We start from the raw sequence: 17040 nt of genomic DNA on the forward strand, positions 1-17040 counted from the left end.
ACAGGGTCATGGTGGTGAGGAAAGGGGGAAAAATGGGGCCATGCAGCTTGGTGGGTGGGGGGAGAAGAGAGATACTTGACTGCTGGGGGTGGAAGAGAGAGGAGAGATGAGATGTTGCATGGCATAAGGGAGAGTTAACCTAACATAGTAGATGATTGCAGATACTACTACTACTATTTATCACTTCTATAGTGCTGAAAGGCATATGCAGCACTATATTTTGACATTTATACATGGTCCCTGCTCAGAAAAGCTTACAATCTAACTTGGATGGACAGACATGACATATAGTGTTGGGGATACAGAACCCAAGATGAAAGGAATTAGAAGTCGAAAGCACTTTCAAAGAGGTGGGCTTTTAACTGGGCCTTGAACACTGCCAGAGATGGAGCCCGCCGTAGGGATTTGGACAGCTTGTTCCAAGCATACGGCACAGCAAGGCAGAAGGGACGGAGTCTGAAGCTGGCAACCAAAGAGAAGGGCACAGAAAGGAAAAACTTACCAGCTGAGTGGAGCTCATGGGGGAAGGGGACAGAGAATCATAGAAGGAGATAAGTGGAGAGATAGTGAGGGGCAGCTGAGTGAGTGAATTTGTAGGTCAGTAAGAGGAGTTTGAATTGTATTTGGAAATTGATGGGAAGCCAATGAAGTGACTCTCCTGGAATATGAGTCGTTCAGCCGAATTCTGGATGGATTGGAGGGGAGCAAGATGGCTAAGCGGAAGGCCTAAGAGTAGCGAGTTGCAGTGGTCTAAGCATGAGGAGATAAGGGCGTGGTAGTGTGCTCAGAGAGGAAGGGTCAGATTTCAGGTTTTAGCGATATGTTGTATCTGGGCGATGAAGGAAAGAAAGGAGTCAAAGATGACCCTGAGATTATGAGCAGAGAAATCAGGAAGGATGAGAGTGTTGTTCACAGAGATGGAGAATGAGGGAAGCGGAGAGGTGGGTTTAGGCAGGAAGATGAGCAGCTCTGTTTTAGCCATATTCAGTTTTAGATGGCAGTGAGACATCCAGGCAGCAATGTCAGACAGGCAGGCAGAGACTCTGGTCTGGGATTCAGTAGAGATATTGGGCACAGAGAGGTAGATCTGGAAGTCATCAGCATAGAGGTGATAGTGGAAGTCGTGAGAGGAGATCAATGCTCCAAGTGAGCAAGTGTAGATTGAGAAAAGGAATGGTCCCAGGACAGAGCCTTGAGGTACACCAATCAATAGTGGGAAGGCTGTGGAGGAGGAACCACCATTGCATACACTGAAGGTGCGATGGGAGAGATAACCAGAGATAGAAAGAAAACCAGGAGAAGACAAAACCCTGGAATCCCAACAAGGGCAGCATATTAAGGAGTAGGCAATGATCAACAGTATCAAAGGTGGCAGACAGATCGAGAAGGATGAGGATAGAATAGAGGCCTTTGGATCTGGCCAAGAACAGGTCATTGGAAAATTTATTAAGGTCAGATTCCATAAAGATAAAGCCTGTCTTTCTATCCTATTCATTATTATATTTCCACCCCCTAACCTACTGTATGATATTGTTAGTCTATTAATGTAACCATATGTTTAGTATTGATACCAGTCTGTACACCCCATAAATTTTATGTTTTTATCATTGTATGCCACTTAGAAATTTGATAAGTGGAATAACAAATTTTAAATAAACTTGAAACTTAAACTCTGATTTTGTTAGATTATTAATATGATATGAAAAATACAATTTCTTAACTTCATAAAAAATTATGTTCTTAAACACACCCAATATTGGATCCAGTGGACCTTGGTGGGTACCATGTAGATTTGTCAAAAACTCTGCAACAATCAATGGAAATTGAACTATCGCCAAAAAAGATCTTTAGTTGCAGAGATCTGATTAACCTCTCAATATCAATTTTTAATTGGAATTGATCAAAATGAACGGAGGGCACAAAAGAAAAACCTTTACCCAAAACATTAATCTCCACATCAGATAATGTTCTGGAAGATAAGTTGATCACAACTGTATCATTTATGATCGATTCTGAGGAGCTGCACAATATTGTTGCCTTCCTCTTGTTTTTTCCACCCTGGTTTCGTTGATAAGTGCTGAATCACAGGCTGTGTGGTCAGTTGTTCACTGTCAGAAATCAATAAAAGTCCCTGTTGATGCATGTCTACTATCTACTCATATTGGCTTAATTTGATATTTTGTAGAGGTTCTCTCTCCGTTCCTTAATTCTCTCTATGAAAATTTATACCTGGAAAAGGCTGAACCTGGGAGATGACTACAAAGTGGCGTGTGTTTCAGTTTAACTAGGATGGAACAAGCAAAATTTAGTTCTTGAGAACTGAGGAATGGGCTGGCTTTCCAGAAAAAGCAATATGCAAATTAACTAGGTTCTTTGACCAAATGTGTGTTAAACATATTTGATGAATATTCATTGCTTATCCTAAAATCAGACTGTAAGGAGCCAGCTGCAGTAGAGGAGAATAGAGGAAATGATTAGCTCATTGGGTAAGCTCAGCTTTCTACTCTACTGAGCTGTGAATTGACTACATAGAAAATGTTGCATGGTGAAATTTCAGAAAGTGCATCTCCCTTTCCTGCATACTTTGAGCCATATCATTAAATAATTTCTTCTCCTGCACATGGCTTTTCTTTCTTCAGCCATATAAAGCAGGGATGGTCAACTGTAGGCTTTAGATTTGAAACAGAGCTGGTTTTCTGTGTATCTACACTGACTATTTTATCAGATTATATTTGCATACATTTGTATATTATCAGTGGTGCCCTGGAAACCAGATCAGTTTGCTCCTTCAAGAGCTAAATTGAATTCTGCTTCTCCTCAGGGCCCCAAGAAAAGTGGTAGAGTTTATCTGACTTAAAGCCCATCAATCATAATTAGTTAGTTAGTTTTACAGTCCGTCCTCCCAAAGGAACTTGTACCTTTCTATAATTGTGTGATGAGGTGAATAAAGCACAGAGGCAAGGGAGTGAAGGTGAAATAGATTGGGTTGAGACTAAAGTTGCTGGAACCATAACTAGGAGGGGAGAGAAGGGAGCAAAAGGAGCAGCTGTCTAAGACACAGGAACCCCCTATGAGGGTGGAAAAAAAAAGACATATGGGGTGGACCAGCGTTAGTACCACTAAGTTTACTTGCCTAACCATCAAGGCACCCTAATTCTTTTCCTCAATCCTCCTTTTGTTCATCCCTTAAATGTCTCCTTTATTCTAAAATTATAGTCCCCCCCCCCCTCTTTTCCAATTTGTCTGTAGTCAGTCTAGTTTTGGTGAATGTTCAGACATGTACATTTTTTAAATTTGGTGTCTTCCCCCCCCCCCATTTTAATCGATGTATATTGCTTAGAAATTTTACTAAGCGTTTAATCAAATTTTAAATTTTAATAAGCGTTTAATCAAATTTTATTATTTTTTTTAATCTTTATTGATTTTTAATCTAAAACAGTGTCATACAAAGGAACAAACAGTAGGTATTATATGCATTACACTAATATCTGTACAGGTAACATATATATCATTCAAGATTTTCAGTTATCCTACATATAATAATAACATAATATAACATAATATATAGTATAAATAAAGAATAAAGTTACCCAAATGTCCCCAACAATATTTATTCCCCTCCCTCCAACCCCCCACCCCCCATGGATGTGTAAAGGTAAATGAAAAAAAAAAAGGAAAGATAAGATAAATATACATTATTATAATTTTACAAATTTGGTCAATGGGCTCCAAACTTTATTAAATACACCACTAAATCCCCTATGCTCTGCATTAATTCTTTCATATCTGTATGTGGTGCACACGTTCACCCACCAAAAAGTATAACTTATTCTGTCATGGTTCTTCCAGTTATTCGTTATCAATTGAATGGCTATACCAGTCATGATCATAAATAGACGACTCTTATATTTAGCTAGAGTGGGTTTCGCATGTAATATTGTTCCACAAATTATAGCCTCATATGATAGTGGAACATTTGAATCCAAAACTAAATTTATTTGTCCCCAAATTGACTTCCAAAATATAAACGGACAAAAATATAGCAGATGATCCAAATAAAACTAAAATAAATAAATAAAACTTGAGAAACTTGAAACTATATTACCATCCGCCTGGTCAGAACAGACTGATGCAGAAATTAAGGAAACTAACAGACTGGGTAATACAATAATAATGGGTGATTCCAATTACCTGAAATTTTAATAATATCAAACCAATATTCAATGTGGAATCCAGAGAAAAAAAAACCAAATTAAAATTAATAATAACAGAAAGAACTCAGTCAAAAAGGAGTTATATGTTTGCAGTGTACACTGTCTGAATAGGCTCACAGTTATCTTTGGTCAGGAAAAAAAATTCCACTCAATTTCAACAATACATAATAAAATTCCAGGTTTACCACAATGAAATAATCAAACAAAAACTGGTTTCAAATTCACAATGAAGTAGTGCCCTTTTGCCATGACAAACTCTCACATTCTTGCTGCTGTGTTTTTTTTTTATATTTGTTTCAAAAACATACCATTCAAAACTATACTTATCTGTACCCAATGTCAGTAGAGCATTTAAAGGAAGCCCACATTCCGCAGCAGGGTTCCCTATTCTGCTGGATGTGGCTTCAAAGGGTGACTGGCTTAAAGCTAAATATATTCAGTCAGCTTTGGGGCATCCCCTGTTGAGTTCAGAGTAGGTTAAGACTAACAATTATTTTCAGTGCTATATGGCTCAATGTAGGTAGGAAACCGCATTGGCATGAATAGAAACCCTAAATCTAGTCAGAATGTGACCAGACAGATTTAGGAAAATGTTCAAAACTTGTGAGCCCACTGGGGACGGAGAAAGTACCTGCGTATAATATATGTAAACTGCTTTGGTTGTACATACACCTTGAATGGAGAAGCACTAGCTAGGACTTCAGAAGAACGGGACTTGGGAGTAATCATCAATGCAGACATGAAGGCTGCCAAACAAGTAGAGAAGGCCTCATCCAAGGCAAGGCAAATGATGGGATGTATCAAGAGAAGCTTCGTCAGCCGCAAGCCTGAAGTCATAATGCCACTTTACAGAACCATGGTGAGACCTCATCTGGAGTACTGTGTGCAATTCTGGAGGCCACATTACCGTAAAGATGTGCTTCGAGCCGAGTCGGTCCAGCGGATGGCCACTAGAATGGTCTCCGGACTCAAGGGTCTCTCATACGAAGAAAGACTGAGCAAATTGCAGCTCTATACTCTAGAGGAGCGCAGGGAAAGGGGTGACATGATTGAGACATTTAAATACGTCACAGGACGTGTCGAGGTGGAAGACGACATCTTCTTTCCCAAAGGACCCTCGGTCACAAGGGGGCACCCGCTCAAACTCAGAGGAGGGAAATTTAATGGTGACACCAGGAAGTACTTCTTCACAGAAAGGGTGGTGGATCACTGGAACAAACTTCCAGTGCAGGTGATCAAGGCCACCAGCGTGCTCGACTTTAAGAATAAATGGGACATCCACGTGGGATCCCTACGAGGGTCGAGCTAAGGAACTAAGTCATCAGCACTCAGACTTAATGGTGTGGGTCAGTAGAGTGGGCAGATTTGATGGGCTGTAGCCCTTTTCTGCCGTCATCTTTCTATGTTTCTATGTTTGTACCCACAGAAAGGCATTATTGTATATCAAATCCATGACCCTTTACCCTTCAGCTGAAAACATAGCTAGATTTGACATTCACTTTTCAGTCCCATGTTTCTGCCACGTTGGAAGTGAATATGCTGATTCTCTGCTGTCTGAACAAGGTGTGAGAAGTGGTGATGTTGGAAGAGGAGGACCTTTTTGCAGTAGATGTCATAGCATGCATTCTGAACCTGATTTGGGATCTTCTACTGAAATATCAAAATCTAGCTGTTTAGCTGCAAACAAGATTAGCTTTCACTAAGTTCCTGAAATAGCAGGAGCTTGGGAATGCACTGTGAAAGATTTCCTTTGTAATTTTTCTTTTCTGAAAAGAAAAATGCATGTACAGTAACCCTAATCAAACTCCCAAGGACACTGTCTAGTAACAAAAAATGTTCTCTCTTGAAAAGAACAGATTTTTTTTTTTTTTTTTAAAGCTGTATAGCATTTTGGTTTAAAAACAGACACACACAACCTCTTCTGTCTTAAGATTGATATAGACCTGTTCCACTTTTTCCTCAAACATGTTCACAAAGCAGCGTTTCATTTTTTTTTTTAAAGATATGCCATAAGATCTCAGAAATCCTGTTTGTCTCTAATTTGGATTACTAAATGTAACACTGTAATACCATGTCCCAAGTTCCTTTCCCTGGAAAAGGTCTGTTTCTGCTTAGTAATGAATACAGTTCTGAATCTTAGAGAATGACATGGCGCAAAGTTTGTCCCCGTGGGCTCTGTCCCCTATCCCGGCTCTGCCCCACTCCTGTGGGTTCTGTCCTGATCTGGACAAGTCTCAAACACATGTTTTATATTTAAATCTTTTTATTAAAGTATAAACAGGGACAATATTCTGTTCAACTCTAGTTTGTAAATCTCAAATAGTCTTCCATTTAGATCTGGTTTTGGTACAAATTTACAAAAGATTCAGTTACTTGTGTTTTCCTGGGAAGATAATTGGATTGTCTTTGACATGGGTGTAGAAAAGAACCAATACAGTTTAGGGGATAAACCAGAAAATATGTGTCTATTAAATATTAGTAATGCTCCTTGATGCCAGCAACGAAAGATGAATCTGTTGTAGCAACAATAAGATGCTTGAGCAGTGATAGAAGGATGTTGCAGGTGGTTGGAATCTGATCAGCAGGCAAGACTTGTTGCTACATCCAAGGCAGACAAGACACAAATGTCATTAACAGTAGTTCATTTAAATCCAAAAACAAAGAAACATAAAAACATAATGGCAGATAAAAGCCAAATGTCCCATCCAGTCTGCTCATCCATGGCATCCATTTATCCCCTCCTTTCCCTAAGAGATCCCACGTGCCTGTCCTATGCTATCTTGAACTCAGACACAGTCTTTGTCTCCATCATTCATTCAATTGAAAGAGACTCGCCTCATGCGCATTTATATCATATAGGTATTTAAATGTCTCTCAAGAAAAATAATTTAATAACAAAAATTCAGTTTCAAAATCACAGCAATGTTATTAGCCAAGTGGTGAAGATACCCACTGAAGCGCATTTAGAAATAGTGGAGAAAAAAAGCTCAACTGCATTCAATGTCAGACGGCAGCCCAGTGGGTTGAATGCAGTTGAGGCTGCTTTTTCACTATTTGTAAATGTGCTTCAGTGGGTATCTCTACCACTTGGCTAATAACATTGCTGTGATTTTGAGATTTAAATGTCTCTATCATATCTCCCCATCCCACCTTTATTTGTCTGTCCCCATGAAGAACACGACCAATTTAGTAGCCTTCCTCTGAACCAACTCCATCCCGTTTATATCTTTTTTTGAAGGCGCAGTCTCTGAATAGTACACAGTATTCTAAATGAGGTCTCGCCAGAGTTTTATACAGGGGCATCAATACCTCCTTTTTCCTACTGGCCATACCTCTCCCTTTGCACCCTAGCATCCTTCTAGTTTTCACCATTGCTTTTTCAACCTGTTTGTCCATGTTAAGGTCATCGCATACTATCACACCCAAATCCTGCTGCACTTTGTGCACAAAAGTTCTTCACCCTCTAAATTGTACCGTTCACTCGGGTTTTTGCAACCCAAATGCATGTCCCATACTTTGAACATTAGTATATGGTATACTGCTTTCCAGACATTGTCCCATTTTCCCATTTGTGTAGAAGTATTTAGTGATTCACTTACCTGAGGGCTTATATTCACCTGGGGACTTCGATCACCCTACCTCAACGATTCTAGTTTAAAGCCCTCTTCAGTAGATTAACCAAACTGTTGATGAAGACACTTATTCCCTTCTTTGATGAATGCACACCATCCCTGCTCAGCAACCCTTGGAAAATCATCCCATGGTCCAGGAAGCTGAAACGCTCTCAACAATACCATCTATGCATTCATCTCCAAAATGCAAGCTTCTCTGCCCTGGCCTTTATCCTTGACAGTTTCCTCGGTTTTTTTTATATCATTGAATTCAGGTACCAATTGTCTAAGTTGTGTTAAATTTTTACATATTGATGCTGTTCCATCTAGTTGCAACAGCCTGTTTAAGGCTAGTCTCCAGCTTTTAGAGAATGACACAGATGCACAGTTTGTTCCCGTGACCCCAGGCTCTATTCCCTCCCTGTCCCTGCAGGCTCTGTCTTCCTCCCTATGTCATTCTCTATCCTTTCAGCAGCAGTTTCTGCCTGGGAATGTGCATCCAGGAAGTTTGATGGAGACCTTAAGGGAAAGGGAATGAGGACGTATACTGCCTTTTTGTCGCTTTGGCATTTCACGGCTGATATTCAAAGTGGTGGGCACTGGAGGATTAAGTGACTTGCCCAGGGTCACAAGAAGCAGTACTAGGATTTGATCTCGCAACCTCTGGGTGCAGCAGCCCAACCAGTGAGCCACAGCCCTTCCTCAAACACATGGTTTGAACTGATATCAGTTAAATGTTTTTTAAGAACTATGTGATGCTTAAAGAACATTACATGCTGGATTTCATCTTCCTTTGTAGTAAATGTAGTAGTACTCTTGCCTGGCTGTTAGTGGTCCTACCTGCATAGTGATACCTGTTCTCGTTTCAGAACTGGAGAAGGAGCTAGCCAGAAGACCCAAGAAGGTCTGCATTGTGAAAGTGGTGGGTACCAGGAACCTGTGGAAGAACATCGTAGTACTGTGTGTAAACTCGTAAGTCCAACATTCCTGTCAGCATAAAAAAAGCTTTTATTAAATTTGTAGGTACAGAAATATGAAGGGTGTCCTGGCTTCCCAGGAAAGGGTGTTAGATTCGGTACTAAATAGTTTTCATTAGTGTTATGGGGGTGGTTTGAGCATTATTTTAAATCATAGGCCATTGTTCACTGTTTGTCCCTCCTCATTTTTTCACTAAATTTATTTTTCTTTTATATAATAAGATTTTCACTGGTATACAATTTGCAGTTTCAAAATATTTTCAGTGAGGATTTCCTATTTTGGTTATTGTTGTTTTCCCTCTAAATAGTGGTTTTATGTAGTGACAACCAAATATGCAGACACTGAAAGGACAAACAACATTTATTTATTTCAAAATAGGGTGCAGATTATTTTAAAGAAATCAAAACTATAATAAAATTCATGGTTTCATGTCAAAAAAATATACAGTATCGTTACCTTCTTAGATGGACCTCATTTTTTTAATCAAGTCAGTTACTGAAGAAATTGATGTATGAATCAACTGTGGCAAACAAACTACAGTGGAAATGTTCAATAATGTTGGTGTGCAGTTTTATTTCACAATTATGAAAAACCTATGTGATGGATCGACATATGCACATGTTTCGGCCAATATGGCCTGCCTCAGGAGTCTCTTCACTAATGTAATATCCCTTGTAAGATGTAGCATATAATCGATAGAAAACTCTGCAGAGCACTATAGATGCTTTCAGAAAATCCTTGAAGACCTCTGCACACACAAAAATGAAACAGATATCTGTTCAACACCTGCTGCAGATCCGGGCAATAGAAGACATCCCGGAGGCCGAATCAGGCTCGGGCAGATACTCTATATCAGGGGTGCCCACACTTTTTTGGCTTGCGAGCTATATTTAAAATGACCAAGTCAAAATGATCTACCAACGATAAGATTTTAAAAAACACAAAGCACACTGTACGCAGAGAAAATGTTAATTCTCATTTATATTCGAGGCTTTTTTTCAGAGGTCAAGGCAGATGACTTTAAAATATGCAATGTCACCTCAGTAACAACTATGCAAAAATAGACAAATATACCCTCTCCCCTTTTACTAAACCTTGATAGCGTTTTTTAGCGCAGGGAGCTGCACTGAATGCCCCTCGCAGCTCCAATGCTCATTGGCTCCCTGCGCTAAAAAACACTATCACTTTTTAGTAAAAGGGGTCCATAGTGCAAAATATAGACAACAGATATCAATTCTCAAAACGGACACATTTTGATCACTAAATTGAAAATAAAATCATTTATCCTACCTTTTTGTCTGGTGATTTCATGAGTCTCTGGTTGCACTTCCTTCTTCTGACTGTAAATCCAATATTTCTTTCTTTCTGCCTTTCTTTCTGCCCCCCCCTTTCTTTCTGTCTTTCTTTCTCTCTTCCCCTGCCCCCTCTTTATTTCTGTCTTCCTTTCTCCCCCTGCCTGCCTTTCTTTCTCTCCCCCTGCCCCCTCTTTATTTCTGTCTTTCTCTCTCCCCCTGCCTGCCTGTCTTTTTTCTCTCCCCCTGCCCCCCCCCCCAAGCCACCATGCCAATTTCTCCCTGCTTCCCCGAGCCAGGCCTGGCACATACAAGTGCTGGACCCACAAGCCTTCACCTCCAACGTCAATTCTGACATCGGAGAGGAAGTTCCAGGCCAGCCAGGCATATTGGCTGGCCCAGAACTTCCTCTCTGACGTCAAATTGATGTCGGAGATGAAGGCTTATGGGTCCGGCGCTTGTACCTGCCTGGCCTGGCTCGGGGAGGCAGGAAGAACAAAATCGCAAAGGCAACGCGATCGACTCACGTTGCCTTTGCAATCGACCATTTGGGCACCCCTGCTCTATATACTTCATCGTACCAAAGAAAGAGTCGGATGATTGGAGGTCATTTCTGGATCTCAAGTCTGTTAATGCAACCTTAAAATCGCACAGATTTTTTCATAATTGTGAAATAAAATTGCTCAACAACAATATTGAACATCTCCACTTTGGTTAGTTTGTCTTTGGTCGAAATGTGGAGGTTTTCTCCTGGTCTTTGACTGAATCAACTGTGAGACATAATATATACATGACTTCCACTGTTAAAAACCCCCTCAAATTATGTAAATAGAAAACTTTTATGTACACTAAGGGGAGAGAGGGGGGGATTCATCAAAAGGCGCTAACTGATTTAGCATACACTAAATGCTAAGACACCCATTATATTCCTATGGCCATATTAGCGTTTAGTGCACACTAAATCGGTTAGCGCCCCTTGATGAATTCCTCCCTAAAACTGATACTGAAATATATTAGGAAAACTTTAAAGATCTATGCATAAAAAAATAGACAAACCAGTAGAAAGTAAAAAGAACAAAGGGATGTCTAAAAAGTATCAAATACGGTAAAGGTCAAGTTCTTTTATCTAATGTAATGTAAAAGCAAAAAAAGAACAGATTTATTGCAATATGTCTAATTGCTTAAATCTTATTCGAGTGGTTTTTGTGGAGTACTGCTGGGCTCTCCATTAATCTGTCTTTGTTTAATATTTGTTTGAAAACCCTGGGTATAAAATTTTCTTTTCTCAAGTTCATGTATTCTCTTTTGCAGATATCATTTTTCTGCTTTGTTTGATAAAAGATTATTTTGAGGATACTTCACATTATATTATACAGAGTATTATAGAAGATTTGAATAAGTGGACACAGAAGAATTTTCTAAAGCTTAACAATCTTAAGACCAGATTGCTATGGTTTGTTGATTATGATTTGCTCCCTTGTACTGAATTAGTTCTGATTACAGGAGAGAAGCTTAAGATCGAGAAAAGATCAAAAGTATTTGATGATGTTCTATTGTAATGTGTCTAGTAGTCATGAATGCTAGGGTTCTGCATTTGAACCCACAAGGTGCTTGCAAAATTATATCACTCATCTTTCTACTCTGCCTCCTTCCAAGTAGGCTTGCTCCTGCCCCCTCAGTTTTTCTTCTGCAAGCAAGTTGCTCAGATGTGTTTCTGATCTGCTCTGCGGCTTTATTATTTTTAGAGTTTTCCTGTCATTTTTAGTTTGAAGCTTGGAGCCCAAAGGTTTCTGTTTGTTAGGACCTCTGCCTGGGAGAAGACATAATTTGAGAGGAATACAAGCTCAAATATTTTCAGCCACCTCAAGATTTTTTCATAGACTCCCCAGTGGGAAGGCCAGAGAAAGCAGCCAGGGTACGAGCAACAGTGCAATAACTGCTGCAGATCCAGGCAATAGAAGTCCCGGAGGCCGAATCAGACTAGGGCAGATACTCTATATATTTCATCGTGCCAAAGAAAGAGTCAGATGATTGGAGGCCAGTTCTGGATCTCAAGTCTGTTAATGCAGCCTTAAAATGCCCAAGTTCCATATGGAGACAGTAAGATCGGTTATTGCCTCGATTGCTCTGGGGGACTATTTAGCCTCTCTGGCATATTCCCATTTTTCTGGTTCACAGAAGGTTTCTCAGACTCGATGTGTAAGAGAAACATTTTCAGTTCTCAGTGCTCCCATTTGGACTTGCAACAGTGCCACACATATTTACCAAAGTAATGGTAGTGGTACAGCACATTTGCAGAGTCGGGATTCAGGTTCATCTGTACCTGAACAACTGGCTTATCGGGGCTCCATCCCAGGCAGAGGGCCACAGGGCAGTGGTGCAAGTTGTCCACCTCTTGTAGGAACTAGGCTTTATCATCAAGTTCCAAAAGAGTCATCTGGATCTCTAGAGTACTTGGGGATTGTATTCAACACAGCAGAGGATCGTGTCTTTCTTCCAGAGGCTCACAAACATAAGCTGAGGTGTTAGATTTTAGATATTCTAGTGATGCCAGCCCCAACAGAGTGGCATTACCTGCAGTTGTTGGGATCTATGGTAGTGACAGAAGAGGTGGTACTGTGGGTGAAAGCTCATTTCCAACCTCTCCAGAACACAATATTGTACCGCTGGTCACCAGATGGACTCCTTTCAGTTGCCTTTGGAGTGAACAGAGGAAGCCCGTCAAAGTTTGTGATGTTGGCTGGGGCTGGAAATGCTGTCCAAAGGATTGCCTCTATGCAGAGCAACATGCATAATCCTGACTACAGATGCCAGTCTTTATGACTGGGGAGGTCATTGCGAGGGTCATCTGGCTCAATGCTCACTGGAAGCCTTCGCAGAGAACATAATCCATCAACAAATTGGAGCTGAGAGCCATTCAAATTACGTTATGAGCCTTTCAAGAGACCCTGGAAGGGAAAGCAATTAGAGACTTCTCAGACAATGCCACAAAAGTGGCTTATATCAACAGACAAAGAGGCACCAAGTTTCCCTGTAAATGCTTAGTTAAGTTACATGACGTTGAATATGTCTTTTGGGATCCCATTCAATTGCAACAATTTTTAGTCGCTTGAGAGCAGAAATAGTATTACTTTACTTTATTTGCATTGTTTCATTCCTAAGATTTTGAGGAGGAATGTATTCCTAAAATAGTAAGGAATGGCACAAGGTTCGCGAAGACGAGCTGAGAATTTTTCCTGTATCTTTTCTTTTACTTTTTCTTGTTGTATAAGTACCCTGCCCCCCCTTTTTAGTGGGCTTAAAAAGAATTTATGTATGATGCATCATGTACTTTGATTGTTGATTCTCTTTTTTTCCTTTTGTTATTGGATAATGTATTATTCAAATTATAATAAAAACTTATTGAACTAAAAAAAAAAAAAGAGGCACCAAGAGTGCGCCGTTAAAACTGGAGGTCCAGCTGTTATTTCGGTAGGCAGAGAACCATCTGCTAGCCATCTCAGCAGCGCATGTAGCGAGAGTAAACAATATTCAGGCCAACTTTCTCAGTCAACAGATGATGGACCCGGGAGAGTGGTCCCTGTCTTGAGTAGCATTCAACAGGATTGTTCAGCACTGGAGACATCTGACATTCAACCTGTCGGCGTTACCCCACAATGACAAGACTGAACGATACTTCAGTCAAAAGTGTGAGTGGGGAAACGGCAGTGTGGTTTCTCTAGTAGAAACTTGGCCTACCAGGGATATTTTGGCCTACCAGGTCAAGTAATTTGAAGAATATCGATGCATTGAGGGCTGGTGATCCTCATAGCTGTAGAGGATCATGCATGGAGATCTAATTCAGCTTCAAAGAGATCAGAGTCTGAGACTTCCTCTCTTTCTGACGCTGCTCACACAGGGCTTAATCGCCTTAGATAATCTGGAACGCTTTAGGCTTATGGCATGGCTCTTGAGCATGCATCCCTAGTACGAAAAGGATACTTGAAGGTGGGTATAGCTACCCTACTTTGCTCCAAGAAGCCAGCAACAGTAGTGGCTTACATGAAGACCTGGAAATCATTTCAACTCTGGTGTTCATTGCAACAAATAGGAGCTGGTGAGAGCTCCAATTGCTGCGATCCTATCTTTTCATTAAGAAGGCCTAGAAAAGGGCATGGCAGTCAGATCCTTAAAGGTTCAGGTGGCCAGTCTTTTCTGTTTTCATGCTCGTTTGGAAAGAGGTTCACTAGCCTCTCACCCTGACATTTCCAGGTCCTTGAAGGGAGCAGTGCGGTTATGTCAGACAGTGCGTCTATTTGTCCATCATGGAACCTTAACATCGCGTTGAGAGCCCTGAGTAAGGCCCTATACAAGCCTTTGCAGAATGCCATGCTGACGGACCTCACGGTAAAAATGGTCTTTCTGGTAGTCATCATTTCAGCTAGAAGAGTTTCAGAGCTCCAGGCCTTGTTATGCAGAGAGCCATTCCTCAGAATTATGGAGGCGGGAGTGTCTCTGCATATGGTTCCCTGTTTTCTGTCAAAGGCGGTGTTGGCATTCCATGTGAATCAGGAAGTCTGACTGCTGACTGAGTGGAAGGGAGAGCATGTTCTGGAATTTACCACACATTCCAGTGGAGGATAAACCCACAAGGGTATCAGCAACAGAAAATATTCTTTCTATTTCTTATTAACTAAAAATTTCCTTCCCAATACCACATCCCAAAACTTTCCCGATTTCTCCAAAGCAACCTCATCTACTCTTTATCTCCTCTAGAAATTACCAGATATCTTTTTCTTGTAATACATTTTTTGTTATTCTTTTGTAATCCGCCTTGAACCGCAAGGCAATGGCGGAATAGAAATCTCTAATGTAATGTAATGAAAAGAACTCCCCGCCCAACCTTTCCCATTTGAATGCTTTTAAGTTTAACTTGCATATTCTGATATTGTGGTCTTTTGTTTATTGTCCTGACCGGAGGAAGAAGGTTCTGGCCTTTGAAAGCCAGTCAAAAAATGTTTTGAACAGCATCTTATTTTCCTTTTTTGTTTTGCTGATTTATATCTTTAGAAATTGTAACTTCAGAGTGAAATAATGCAATACATTAATTAACAAAGTTTTCAAACTCTCCCATGTTGAATGCTCTTTGCTTTTAATGTGCTTAATAATGAGTCAGTGGGTCTCTAAAGAAAATAAAAAGTTGGGTGTCGGCCAATAAGAACGTAGGATTCCTAGATCATCTCTCTAGGCTACGACTGTGAGGTTTATAATCAAAGCTAGTCATTTAGTTATTTCTAGGAAGCAAGTCTATTTTTGACACAGGATTGTAAATTAATATAAGTATTTGGTTTTTAATTGTCTTAGGGCTCCTTTTACAAAGGTGCGCTAAGTGTTTAGCATGCGCTAAATATTAGTGCGTGCTAACCATTCGCTAAATGCTAACACTTGCATGTTAGTCTATGGACACGTTAGCGTGTGTGTATATTTAGTGTGCGCTAAAACGCATAGCACACCTTAGTAAAACAGGGGGTTAGTATAGAGCCATGTCTGAATATACATCAAAGCAGGGACATAGCCTGAAGTGCATCTGGGAGGGGCAAAGGTGGACTGGGGAAGGACGAGCAGGTATTCTCCCCCCCCCTCTCCCCCACTGCAACTGACACATCTGCGAATCCCACCTGTGCTGCATACTTCAGCTGCTGATGGCTGGCACTCAGTGCAGTCGTTGAACTGAGCATGCATGCGAAAGCTAGCATCAGAGGCCAAAGCACCCCTGCTGACTTAAATGCTGCTCGAAAGCACAGGAGGAACTCCCCGAGGAGACCTCTTCAGCTGTCAGGGCTTGGTATTCTCGCCACCCATTAAAGCAGATGGGGCCCAAGCCAAAGGTGAGGTGGTTATGACATTATCAAAGTATTTTTTTACCTTTATTTATTTATTTATTTAGTCCTTCCAGAAGAGCCCAGAACGGGTTACAAGTTTACATACAATGGAAGTAAACTAAATTTTGGATGTGAATGCCAGGCATATACCTTTTAAAAATAATTATTGAACATAATTCTCACAGTGACAAACTGTGTATAAAATTCATAAGAATATAGAAGTTTTATAGGACTGAAAAATGTAATTAAACTATCCTAGAAGTAATGTGCTCAACTTTGTTATATAAAAGTAATAGTAACTTTTGGCTTGCATCTCAATTAAATCCTATCACGTTTATTTCTCACACACAAACCTTTGTTTATCAAGAGCAAGCCATATGGACAAGCTCATATTAGAAATGAATGTAGTCCTTTTTTTTTCATCTCTCTCTTGTTTCCTAAATTAAAAATGTTTGAATGATGTGAAATTTCTATTGTATGTAATTATGTATGTAATGTTGTAATCTGCTTTGAATAAAAGCAGAATATAAATAATAAACTATAAATACGAGGGCAAATCAAAAATTAAAGGCAATTGTTAAATTTCACAATAACCGGAACAGAATTAGCGAAATGCAACATATGTACTTGTTCATTGCCTGTTGGATAGTTCATCTACACACAGTGCAGCACTCGACCTTTAGTCGTGTGGCAGCCACAAGGTCAGAAACATGGACCACTCCATTTTAAGATTGCTTTATCGAAGAACAACGTGCAGTAGTTCACTTTCTTTGGGCAGAGGGAGTGAAACCTATAGAAATTCACCGTTGGATATTGACTATGGACATAGCACCATAAATCAACAAAAGGTTTATGAGTGGGTAAAAAGTTTAAAGCGGGAAGAACAGGTGTAACCACTAAAGGTCATTCTGGTCAGTGGCGTAGCAAGGGTGAGAGGCGCACCTCCCCTGCCCTCTTCTCTGCCTCCCCCCCCCACACACACTCCACACACTCCTTCCCTGCCCCTTCCTGCTGCACACTGCTTCCCTTCCCCATACCTTTGTAACATTCCTGGCATGAGCAGCAACCCCCAAGCTGCTGTTGT

The 17040-nt window shown here is 40.4% G+C and overlaps 1 protein-coding gene across 1 annotated transcript in view; it reads left to right on the forward strand.

The window, feature by feature from the left end:
* SLC22A23 (solute carrier family 22 member 23) overlaps positions 1–17040 on the forward strand; it is a 331330-nt gene that overhangs the window by 274244 nt on the left and 40046 nt on the right. Inside the window, exon 6 of the mRNA XM_033934828.1 lies at positions 8695–8797. Within this exon, the coding sequence (XP_033790719.1) occupies positions 8695–8797 (103 nt within the window). The remainder of the gene's footprint in view (positions 1–8694; positions 8798–17040) is intronic.

Source organism: Geotrypetes seraphini, chromosome 2, assembly GCF_902459505.1.
Source record: "Geotrypetes seraphini chromosome 2, aGeoSer1.1, whole genome shotgun sequence".
In the NCBI taxonomy this organism is placed as follows: Eukaryota; Metazoa; Chordata; class Amphibia; order Gymnophiona; family Dermophiidae; genus Geotrypetes; species Geotrypetes seraphini.